Source organism: Hippocampus guttulatus, chromosome 5, assembly GCF_054856545.1.
Source record: "Hippocampus guttulatus isolate MCC_2025c chromosome 5, RoL_Hgut_1.0, whole genome shotgun sequence".
NCBI lineage: Eukaryota > Metazoa > Chordata > Actinopteri > Syngnathiformes > Syngnathidae > Hippocampus > Hippocampus guttulatus.
Genome location: NC_141265.1, coordinates 10,659,600 through 10,672,684, shown reverse-complemented (window position 1 = coordinate 10,672,684; position 13,085 = coordinate 10,659,600). Strand labels below are relative to the sequence as shown.

General features: G+C 41.4%; 1 protein-coding gene across 2 annotated transcripts in view; it reads right to left on the bottom strand.

The window, feature by feature from the left end:
* Nucleotides 1–13,085, bottom strand: part of LOC147205020 (tetratricopeptide repeat protein 28-like) — a 124,412-nt gene that overhangs the window by 59,095 nt on the left and 52,232 nt on the right. For both annotated transcript variants that reach the window (XM_086111746.1, XM_086111747.1), the window contains exons 2-4: nt 10,385–10,532; nt 3,494–3,766; nt 932–1,062 (exon numbers count right to left, since the gene is read on the bottom strand). In XM_086111746.1, coding sequence (XP_085967872.1) covers nt 932–1,062; nt 3,494–3,766; nt 10,385–10,532 — 552 coding nt within the window. The remainder of the gene's footprint in view (nt 1–931; nt 1,063–3,493; nt 3,767–10,384; nt 10,533–13,085) is intronic.

Below are 13,085 nucleotides of genomic sequence, written 5' to 3'. Positions count from 1 at the left end.
CGGAAGGATAAGGAATGAAGGGGAAATGGAGGCTATTTTTCTCCTTGGCTGATGGCAATTGTGTTGGAATACAAGCACCTGTCAGCTCCTGACAATGAGCACACAGGCCAAAGGACAGGATGGAGGACGTCACAGGACAGTTTTTGTTTGCTCTCAATGGCTAATAAACTTCATTTGTCTGAATTATCCATCCATCCATTTTCCGATCCACTTTATCCTCACAAAGGTCGCGGGGCGTGCTGGAGCCTATCCCAGCTGTCTTCGGGCAGAAAGCGGTGTACACCCTGAACCGGTTGCCAGCCAATTGCAGGGCACACAGAGACAAACAACCATTCGCGCTCACAATCACACCTGGGACAATTTAGACCATTCAATTAACTTCCCGTGCATGTTTTTGGAATGTGGAAGGAAAAGGGAGTACCGGGAGAAAACCCACGTAAGCTAGGGGAGCACTTGCTAACTCCACACAGGCAGGCCAGGGCTGGTTTCGAACCCACAATCTTTGCACTGTGAGGCGGATGTGCTAACCAGTCTATCTCCACATCACACTTGTCTGAATTACATCCTCAAATAAACCTTTATTTCCCGCTACATGAAACATATAAATGCAGTCTATGTATCTGCATGACAGTGTTACAAGGTAAAAAGGTCATTTTAATTGCCTTGTCCTTGAAATGCATCCCTCCTTCAATGTCACCTTCATTCCAACTCAATACCTCTTTCTTAGTAAATAGAGCAGCAGCATTTGTGTGTCCTTCAGGTCTCTTAAAAAAAAAATAATAATAATAAAAAAATACTGCAGCTGAAAACCTGGTACAGTACAATCCCACACAAACAGCTGATAAGACACTGAAAAAAATGCTGCCAGCTCTCATTATCTTGTAGAGGTAGCTTGCTTTTCCAATTTGAAAACAACGTGCGCGCGTCTTACCTCTCTGTCCTTCAGCTTCATGGCGAGAACCAGCTGATTCCGATGGTTGGTCAAAGCTTCACGATAGTTTCCCTTGGAGAAGAATGCCGAGCCTAAATTCCCATGAGCACGACATTCCCCTGTTTGGTCACCTGGAGATGAATTACATTCATTATCCTCAGGGCAGCAGGTGATTACAAAGCAGACGGTGTTACCAAACATTTCTAGTTATCAGTGTTCAACCATGGTGTGACCCTTAAAGGGAGAAATGCTTTGCGCACATTCGCAACAGTAGAATGGTTTCCCTGACAGCTAGTCGTGTTAAACTCACCTCCCCAAAGTTTAGATGGAAACATGTTTTTCATTTTAACAGAGAGGCTTTGCAAAGTATAAATGCCCACGATTAATCCAAGCATCACAGTTTCACATTTGCAGAGGCTTTGCTTGGTCATGCAAGGTTAGTCTTTGTTTTCTTCTCAACAAAGACCTCTTTTTGCACATGTGAAACAAAGCTGTATGAGCTGATTGAGCAATTGATTGATTATTTTGTAAAACCTGGGGGCCAAATCTGGCTTGGGAAGATTCAAATGGGTGGATAATAACAATTTTAATATGAAAATCTCACAAAAATGTGAATACAACTGTGTCACATATACTAGCACAAAGTTTCAAAAACAAAACAAAACAAAATCTTACCAGGTAACCCTGTGTCGTCTAAGAAGTTTCATAAGAACTGTACAATATTTACCCAATGACAGGGCTATGCTGTGTGTCAAGCTCACAAGCTATGCAGTTTACTCTTCTACTTGTTGACCTGTTAGAGCCTCGCTTGTGAGATGCAAAATGACACAATCATGTATTACCTTCTTTTTTAAAGCCCATTTAAATTAGGAGCAGTTTTGCCTTCATCATCATTAGCTTTTCCAGACTGAAACTAAATGTTTTGTTTCAATTTATTCAAACTTTGTCATTGTATTATTTGAATGATGCTATATTTGGTGAATTTGGAGTAAAATCAGATTTGAACTGCTTGTAAATGTTACTATCCATCCCAGCGTGAAAATGTGTATTGCGGTTAATCCCTGCTATATCACCGCTTTTAAAACAGCTATTTGGTTTTTTTTAACTAGATTTTTACCTGACACAGTTAAGTATGAATTTTGTGTTGCGCAACTTCAACATAGTAGCACGTGAAGCTGCAACATGATGGGCAGTACCGAGGTCTACTGGAAGAGAAATATCGCGTAATTAAAAGCATTAAGAAGAGAAAAGGTCCCCAACTGCACTCCAATAACAGTACCGGTAGTCGTCCCCATAAAGCAGAGAGACAATGCCTATGAGTATTGTTTCAGGTAAAACGTGAGTTATTTCAACTCAAATGTTTGGGGAAACCATTGCATTGATTCATTAAAGCTCAACAACTCAAACAACTTAAGAACTAAAAGAATATTATTAAGTATTAAGTGATTGGAGTTTTACTTAACAGTTATTGTGTAGCCCTATTCTACCTTCAAGTTACTGAAAGCGCTTGAACAATGTCTTCTAATTCACCTACCGATGACGAAATATAAGGAAGAAGGGGCGCTGAGCTTTTGTGACCATGGCGAAGTACACCTATGCAAGAAATCAAACTCCCCGCTATTCCCTAAGCTCTATTATCAGTAAAACAGGAGAATGGAAAAAAATGCTATTATATTATTATCAGTGCACCTACTAAAATTGCTCCAAAATGTTATTGTACTCTTAGGAAGTAATTTACTATTACAAAAAAAAAATTATGTTTGCATGTTGATCATTTTTTGGAATGACTGATTCTGTTTTGCAAGTTTAAGTTCTGCTTACGCATCTCTTTTTATTAAGATGTACTGTTTTACAGTGCTGTACTGTATGTGTTGCTGGTTCATGTGTCTTAATGTGGCAGTTGAAGGTTTATATGAACAATAAAATCTATTCTAATTTCCGTTTTCTCATCTATGGCGTTTTGCACTGTATGTTAGCATTAAGGTAGCTGATTTTCGTTTGAAAAACATACATTATGTGTCCTGGTTGAACATTTTGGCGTTAAAATACATGTACCTGTCATGATTCCCTTGGTTTTAAAAATGATTTTTCAGTTTATTTTCAACTGTAACTTAAAAACATTGTAGTGAGCACGCCTAGATTCTGATTTGGACGACTGTTGTGAGAACAGGCACTAAGGAATACTTTTGAAAAATGTTTTAACCTTTTTAAAAAGTCTTTCCAGGATGTGGGAGGGTTTACGTAAAACAGCTCTGAAAGTGAAAAATATGCTGCTAGACCATGTGATTGGTATCGGCCGATCTCCTGCATGGATGATCAGAATTTGCATCATAAAGCCCGGATCGGAACACAAAATGATTATATGGTCTTAATATATGTATTTTGATTTTCACCTATTATGGGTTGGTCTACAAAGTATCCGCGGCAATAAAAAGGCGTTCAATGCACTACGGAATGTTGAAGATCTTTATGCAAAAAAAAAAAAAAAAACATGTTGTGGACCTGCTGGGTCAATTGAAGATTTAAATGCTTATCAATTCCTACAGTTCCCAGTCCTCTTACCTAGGGTCTTGGCCACCTCCAAGTCCTGCTGCATGTAGCCGGTACTCTTCTCTGTATTGCCCAGTGACCAGTGGGCGCTGCTGAGCGCTGAAAAGACAGAGCCACGCAGCTTGAGGCTGCACGTCCCGATCTTCAAAGCTGCTTCTAGAACTACAACAGAAGCTGTGTGGTGGCCAGCTGTCAGCAGCTCCTGGCCTATCACAGACACCACCACAAAGGGACTCTTGTCCAGCTTCATCTTTTGCAGCTGTTGATAAGTTGGCTCTAGAGACTCTGCAGGAGGAACATGAGTGAGACCGGGATTAGAAGTAGAATGTGGAAAGAAAAAAAAAAACACCAACAAAATCTAACCGTGTGCTGACTTAGTGATTGACAACAATATCTTGCTGTCGTATTACTTTGCTTCATATCAACATTTCCATTCTTCCAGTAGTGGGTCCTTGTCCATGAGCACAATCTGTATCTTCACCGAGTGACAGATTTCACTGGTACTTCACTTTAACCAAAAATAACATGTATGAATAATTTTGAGGTGCTTTGACCCTGACCTGACTACTACTACTACTTTGCAAGATTTGCAGTATTGTGCACATCATAAAAATGAGGTTGTAACAATTGTAGGCAAAAAGATAAGTGACTATGAGAGACATCAGCAGACTGAAGTGGAGTTGATGGTGAAGATAATGCATAATAGTCCACATGTCGTGGAGGCAAAGCAATGCAGAGCAGAGACACATAAAGTGACCTTTGAAGAGGTTGAAAATGCACACAATGACATAAATCAATGTTGGGCCGCATGGGATTGGGGATTCACAGCCCCTTCAGATTGCACGACCTCTGGCAGACACCAGCATCGAACGAGCCGATCAGGGGTGGTGGCTTGGAGGAACACAGCTTTTGTTTCAATTCCTTATAACTGACACATATTTACAATCATATGGATCTGTGGGAAGGTTATTTATAATGGCCATGCAGCGTCTAGTGGATAGCCGCGATTCCTTGGGTGAATGGGGACCGAGCCAGCACTCCAATAGCAAAAAGTCACTTATAATTGATGGCCATTATAAATGCAAAGAAAAAAAATGATGCATCTATCTGTATCAAATTGTTCTACTACTTGTTACGGTTCGGTGTGCACTGTATTGAACGATACACTTTTCCTTTCTTTTTAATCATTAGAGCTGCAACAGCCCATTTCCGCAACTCTTAACGGCTGTGAGTTTGTTGTAAAATCAGCAACGAGAGCGCCGATGGGAATACATACGGTTCTCTTCACTTCACGTCCACCTACTCATCATGTAATTGAAGCATGCCATTGAAATATATTGCACCGACTGCACTACTTTGTTACTTAGCGTCTCCCGGCATTCACAATAATTTAATACCAAAAGTAGTAATAATTTAATGCACGACTCGAAACAATGTGTGAATTGGTTTCAGATAAGAGCGGAACGTGTTAGCTGCCTAAACATTGCTGATTTAACTCAGCAGAATCCCATATGATTGCCAAGCCCTCTCCTCCGCCCGCTCAGATGGTAAATGGGCTTTCCCTTGCATAGTGTTTTTCTACCTTAGATACCCGAAGTGCTTTAACACTTTTTCCTCCTCTACCTACTGACGACACAGCATCAGGGAGCAACTGGGGCTTCAGTATTTTGCTCAAGGTCACTTCAACAAGGTCGCAATGGCAGGCATCCCATATTGGGCTTTTGTTGATATATAGGTCGAATACATGTAACCTGTCCGTCCCAACTGAGGTCACATTGCAAAAAATCTGATACACATTTGGAACACATAGGAAAGTGACCATCCATCCATCCATTTTCCGATCCGCTTTATCCTCACAAGGGTCGCGTGGGGTGTTGTAGCCCATCCCAGCTGTCTTCGGGCAGTAGGCGGGGGATACCCCGAACCGGTTGCCAGCCAATCGCAGGGCACACAGAGACGAACAACCATCCATGCTCACACTCACGCATAGGGACGATTTGGAGTGCTCAATAAGCTTGCCATGCATGTTTTTGGAATGTGGGAGGAAACCGAAGTATGAAAGTGACCAGTGATTTTGAAAAAAAAAAAAAATCAGATCTGGTCACATATGGGCAAAAAAAAAATCGAATTTGTTGTGTTACTCTTCCCATTGCATACCCAGCTCAGCATCGGTATTTGGGAGGAAAAGAAACATACTTAGGCTATTGGAACACACCCGAAGATTCCTAGAGCCTCACAAAGATGCAGATTACCTTCCACACATACACAAAGAGATGCAGCTGAAGAGTCTGAAGAACATTGCCTTTGAGGTACTTGACAGAATGTCAAGTTACGGAGAGAGGTTGCATATAAAAACCTATTCATGGATTGTAATTGCCTTTAGAAGTGACACGGAGAGGTGCGTCATAAATTAAACATGGAGGGAATCCTTTAGGGGGGAAAATGGTGTCATGACTGTTGTATTCATGAACAGGTAGTTACGACTATCCCCAAGGGTATTGTTTCACATGAAGACAGACGCTAAAACTCGACACACGCGAACACAAGGAGTCAAATATTATTTCTTTAAACCTTTATAAGGACGATTCTGCACACATTAGCATCACATACTGCATAGAGTAGAAGAGCAAGACATACATTAGGATGTCTTGCATCTAAAATAATGAGACACAAGATAAAGTGGGGGCAAAAAAAATCATCCAGGATTTTTATTTCTTTGCTCTGTAAGATTGATTTTGTGCACTGTAACCAAATGTGCGGTATTGTGCAGGCTCATTTATGAGAATTAGGATATCACTGAGATATTACTGTTATCTCAAGGTGATTGTTTTAGGCAAATGAAAATCAGTGCAGTGAGACAAAAGGATCACTTCAACGCCTTGAAGCTAAGATAGTGGCTATTTCTCATGAGCCCAATTAACAAAGAATGGAAAGACTGTCAAAATCTCATAAGGATGTTTAACTAAGTTTGAATATGCGGCGTAGAAAAAGGTAGCAGAGATCATTTGCACTAATTTCCTCAGGGTATGCATGAAGATGTGATGGTAAAATGAAACATTTCTAATTAAGTGCTCCCCACCCACTTCAGTCTTGTCAGAAAGTTTACTCAGTAAAGGAATGAAAATAATATTAACGATTGATTTGTTCATTGACTTGAAGTTTATAAGAGCTAAGATGAAGAAAAGCATCTCCTTTTCATTAGATCCAACTTTGGAAAGCAATTCAACTTTATGAAACTGTCTATAAAATTGAGACTCATAAGTAATTTTACCATCCGTGACTGTGATTAAAACAAAAGATGTATGCAATGCAATGGAAACACAAAAATGTGGAACGAATGTTGCTTTTTAGAGGAGAGCATTGAATGTAATTTTGAAATTCCGAAACCAGTTTAGGATGGTGCGTTAGATCAGGTCAATGTCAGTTCTGATGCCATTCTAATTTGACTTAAGCGGGGGCTGGACGGAAATAAACACGCCACGGCATCCATTGAAAAGGCAATCATTTATAATGGCAAATGAAACAATCAATCCCGGTGGGTGTTGGTGCCTTGATGTGAAACATTCTTGTGACTTGTTAATGTGGAGGGATCTTCTGTGTGGAAAAGACCGTAGACAAACCCAAATTCCAAAGTTGTGTAAAACGTAACTAAAAAGGCAATGCAATGATTTGCAAATCCTTTTCAAACTTTACTCAACTGAATACACTGAATCGAATGCTCAAAGATTTTTTGGATTGTTTTTTCCAAATATTCAGTCATTTTGAATTTGATGCCTGCAACACCTTCCCCCAAAAAAACTGTGACAGGGGAAACAAAATGCTGGGAAAGTTGAGCATTGCTCAAAGAATTAACCTGTTTGGAACATTCAACAGGTTAACAGGTTAATTGGAAGCAGGTGAGTGTCATGAATGGGTTTTAAAGGAGTCTGTTTTTATTTACATTTTACACAACCCGGTGGTCGACCGGTTAGCACGTCAACCTCACAGTGCAGAGGTTCGATTGCAGCTCTGGCCTCCCTGTATGGAGTTTGCATGTTCTCCCCGTGCTGGTGTGGGTGTTCTTTGTACTTTGCTTTACTCCCACATTCCAAAAACATGTATGGCAGGCTGATTGAACATTCTAAATTGTCCCTACGTGTGAGTGTGAGCATGTATCGTTGTTTGTCTCTGTGTGCCCTGCGGTTGGCTGGCAACCAGTTCAGGGTGTCTGCCGCCGACTCTCCGAAGACAGCTGGGATAGGCTCTGGCACACCCCGCGACTCTTGTGTGGATAAGCGGATCAGAAAATGGATGGATGGATGGGCAAGGTCCCAATTCATTGGAATCATGGTTTGTTAACATTTGAGGGGAAACACAATTTACTGTATCTGTCAATGGGCCTTTTTCACCATTTCTAGCCTTGAGCCATCTAAATGAATAGGATCATCCATGCAATTATAGTTTTATTCTAAGACGTAAAACAACTGTGATGGCCAACAGCTTGGTCTATGATCCACATGGAAGCAACAGTTAAGGGGAAAAGAAATCTGCTTCAATTATCGGAAAAGAGTTGCAGGTGAGATCGCTCTACTTTCCACTTGTGTGAGATTTCTTTGTTGTGGAAAACACTAGATGAGTCACATGATAGCACAACAACTGCTTGCATCTGGCATAATGAGCAGAAACCTTGATCTACGCAAGGCCCGCATGTCAAACAGAATGGGCTGAATTATAAATGACGCTTGGGTATGAATTTAAGAGACACACACATGATGTTAAGTGTGAAGCAAGAAACTCTTAATCAAAGCAGCCCATATAGAGTCCTTGAAAACGCCTTGATAATCTCTGTTTCAAGGTGGAAGGCATGCGGGGGGGGGGGGGGGGGGGGGTGTTGTTTTGAAATATGCTTAGGGAAAGTTACAACTCCAACATTCTGATGTCTACAGAACAGAAAGGCAAAAGATATATACTGTTTAAAATTCCATCCATCATCTGAACCACTTTATGCTTACAGGGGTCAAAGGCATGCTGGAGCCTATCCCACCCTCTGAACTGGTTGCCAGCCAATCGCAGGGCACACACAGACTAACAACCATCCATGCTCACACTCACACAGAGGGACGAGTTCAAGTGATCAATTAACCGAGCATGCGTGTTTTTGGAATGTGGGAGGAAACCGGAGTACCCCGAGAAAACCCATGCAGGCACAGGGCGAACATGCAAACTACACACAGGGAAGGCCAGGGCCAGAATTGAACCCATCACCTCTGCACTGTGAGGCAGACATGCTAACCAGTCAAGCAGTGTGCCAACTCAGTATAAACATTCTTCCAGAAAAAAACCCAAAAACAAAACAGAACACACACACACACACACACACAAAAACAATTAGCTCATTCTAGGCCAAATACAAACAACCCCGATAAAATATAGTGGAGAGTGTAGTGATTACACTTACAACTGCTTTGAATGATTAAATGATTAACGCTGAGCACAACTTTCATGTTCAATTAAAAATGACTTGAAAGCCAAAGGCATAAATTATGCCTAAGGCATTAAGGATATTTCACTGATTTTTACAAGAGGCACATTTTGGTATTCAAAATTAAATTGCCGGTAAGTGCTTTTCAAGGAAGTAGTCCCACCGTTTTAATGTTTTTTTTTCCCATTTCCATTAATATGCATGGAAAAGGAATGTCCTGGATTAACGAGGCAGGACATGGTGCTGCTCGCGGGTGCCTATCTTTCACATATCAGCAGACGTTGGCCAACTAACGCTGGTTATCCTTCCTGTTTACAGGCCTAACATTGATTAGATTCCCAGTGTGCCGACAGCCTCCCGGAGAGGATCACTGCTCTTAATCCTTCAACCTAGTGAACATCTCTTCAACACACCTTGGATGAGGTCCTTAGCTGGATGTGCCAAACTGCAGGGAATACGGTAAACAATTAGGAGATTAAAAGGCCCTGGTCCCCACCCCCCTCCCCCTACAGGGAGGACTCATTCTTGTCCACGATGCTTCAGTCTGGGCTTGCGCCCAAGCTGTTTTCTTGTTTTGTTTCCAGTTACGAGCCTATGTACTTGACGTCACTTCAATGGAAACTCCATTCTTGATTCACGGCAAAGTGTCTAAATACCTTCCTTGCACAAGAACAAACACGAAAAAGAAGGGGAGGAAAAAAAATCTAACTAAACAAAGTCAATCCATGCCACTGATATCCTGGTTAAATGTGCATTTGAATGGTTAAACAAGGTCCGAAAAAGATACAGCTGCTGTTTACAGTTGAATTTGGAAGAGGGGATGTAGTCCACGCAGATCTGAAGCATATTAAATTCCACTGCAGTGGTCATCTGAAGTGAAATCATTGCCAGGTTTGTTTAGGGCCTCATTAGACCGCCTCACGCTGATTACTCATGCACAGTTAGGTCAGTGCAGTTGAATGATAATGATGCATAAACAGAAAACACACATTTTAGTCTAAATTTGAGCTAGTGCACAGTATTTATAAATCCACTCAGCTCTGGGGAAACTGCTTTGTCAGGGCCAAGCACACACACAATGGCATTAGTGTTAGATCTTCATTAAGATAACGGGCTATCTGCGAGAGTGATCAGGCTGACAATAAGATACGCTGAAGTTGCGGGCATCAGACCTAAGAGGCAAGGGCTCAGTACATGACACCGGCAGTCAGTGGTTCGACAGATAGAGCCGGCCTTCCCGCACATTGAGTAAATAGTGACAGGTAAAGTCAGCCAAACATGCTTATTGACTGACACAGGAGGAGGATCATCCCAGACGTTTTGGCACCTGCGGGACAAAATCTATGGCGATGGTGAGACAGACCGACAGCTTCTTTCAGCACACGGAGACACGGACTGACATATGCCGGCATACATAAACAACATGCTAATGAGTTTCTTACCCCGTAGAGGAGATTTCATGGCAGCTTCTACCATGCCCACCAGTAGCTGAAGGCTCTTGGGGTCTTGGGCCAGTCCGGAGGCAAATGCGGCCAGTGCGTCGGCATGGCGACCAAGGTACTGAAGGGCAACACCCTGTCGGAAGTATGCCTATTGAGAGAGAGGACGGTAACAAAATTTAGTTATGGCAAGCAATACATTAAACTTTCATTTTATCCAACACACTGAGTGCACATTATTATTTTGTTTATGACCATATGAGCAGTTCTCAGGCGCCCGTGTCCCTTTTGTTCAACTTTTATTATACTGACTGACATCACTGGGCTTTTTGTTCTTGTTAATTAGATTATAAATTAAAGATAAAAGCATGTGCTCCACTTAGGCTGGCTGCTTTCTCAGGAACAATTGCTATTTTAGCTTGATAAATGTGCTTTCTATTTTTTTTTTTCCTGTCGCAAGGACAGGCACATAACCATAACAGTGACAAGACTGCGGCTCTGCTTAAAAAAATAAAATAAAATTTTAAAAAACGTAACTGAAAGAAAAAGGAGAATGATCCAAGGTTCGATGAAAGATGTCCATACATGCCTTAGAGCGAACATTATTTTTCTCAGTGCATATAGTTATAAAGTGAGAAGACATTCTGTGTTTTTCACTTCAGGAGTATACCGGTGCCATAAGCTAGGACATTTGATTCTGTTCTTGAATCAGACAGAATTTAACTGCATTTCTCCATTCGTCATAGTGTTGACAGAATAATAATTCAGGAGCATAAAAACTGCTTGACAGGCTGCATATTTTTGGAACAGTGTAAGCCTACCACATGATGGAATATCTTGTGTTCTCATGAGAATTGTACATGATTTGACCAACGAGTCATGCAATTTAATAACTTTATTTTACGATCTCATTTATCAAAATAGTATGCCCAACACCCACCTTAGCTTTGATGTTATGTCAAAATATATCAGTTTTATGAGAAAACCAAGGTATGACATGTTCATGGCACATATTGGGAGTCACGACAGGATTCGCAACTCATGTTGTGGAAAATTTTACAGCTTCTACATAAAACAGCACTGATTTTTGAGGGATCGCATTGCTTCATTAAGGTACCAGCAGAAACACGTTCATGTCCTTGGCCAAGTGAGTCTGACGAGTTTACCAACAGTAGCACAGAGAAACTGAACATCATCCAGCTCTGTCTTTTCAAGCCAAACCACTAAATCCGACCGATCTCCAGCAAACTGTCTCTGTGAAAAAGTGCTGGAAGCATGCTGTTATAGCACTATGGGGAAAATGATTAATTGTGCATAAAGCTATAAGAATCAGACCGTTTACCATATCAAGTGTTGTAACTTTTGCATTTTGGGTGTTTGAGCTTGCAACAGTAGACCAGTCCACAATCTGGCAATGTCTGTCAATCCAACAGCTCCAAAAGTGACACGGAGGCTAATTTGCTATTAGCATCTAGGAACTCTTTTCATTGGTCTTTACAAGCTTCTCTGTTAGAAAGTCAGAAATCCTGAGAGTGAAAGGGGCCGAGGGGATTAACGAAAATGAGACATGACATTGAATTTAAAGAGAGCAGTAATTAATTTTACTTCCCTCCGAGCAACCCCGCCCTTTCGCGCTGCCCACTGACTACCAATTTCTCCGTAAGTGATATGCCATCACAACTCCATTGAAAACGGCAAGACAACAAAAATGTGATTCAAAGCATTAATCTTTGTCCAAATGTTGTTATTATATGGGGGGGGGGGGGGGGGGGGGCGCCGGACAGGATAGCCGCTCAATAATAATTACATCTGGTGGCTGTGGAGTTTGGCCAGGACACACTGGTGGGAGCAGAGACGCCAACAAATGTCCTGCCCAGGGGGACAAGAGACATTTAAAAGCACTTCTCTTTTTGATTAGATTTCGTCAACAATGCGCGCTCCAAGAGGTCTTTGGCTTTATTCTCTCAAGCGGCGTACCCTGACTGGGAGAGGAAAAAAAAAAGATGCATAAAATAGGCTTGCTTCAAACAAGAATTGTCATCCTTTTCGTTTACACTCCGCTCTGCTACAGACAGAAAGGGGAGAATGCATGAAAATATTGCGAACACAAGCACAAGAACGAATGCTTAAGTGAAACAGCCGCCGCAAATATGACAGAATCAATATGCCACGTAGTCATGTAAGATTTGCTTTTTCTTTCATTAATCTCCCACTGCCTTCAACTATCATGCAGCTCCACTGAAATGCACGCAGACACGCAATATAACTTCCACTTTGGTAGAATCCAACGAGTCAATTTAAGTGACCCATCTCATGAATCATAGATTGCTTTGAATTAAGTTACATTATCATACGTGAAGTCAAATTTGGAGTAAAGCACTGAAGACTGCAAACTGAAATTGTCACATTCAAGTGCAAGCCTTGAGAGCAGGAAAAGGTGATATTCCACTGCAAAGGGTTGTTTTCCGGTGCCCCTTCAAAACAAATACCGGTACCCAATCCGGGGCAGGTTATGTATTTAAAGTGGCCCTCGCAGGTGATGATACGTTGTTGGAAAAACTAGGAAGGCTGATGTAAAGAGAAATCTGAAAAGAACCATGGAGGAAACAAAGAATGTGGTGTTGCAGTTTGTTATGCTTCACTTTGCTCTTTTGATGCTTCCTCCACATTGTCCTCGTTTTGGCAGCTGGCACACTTTGAATTT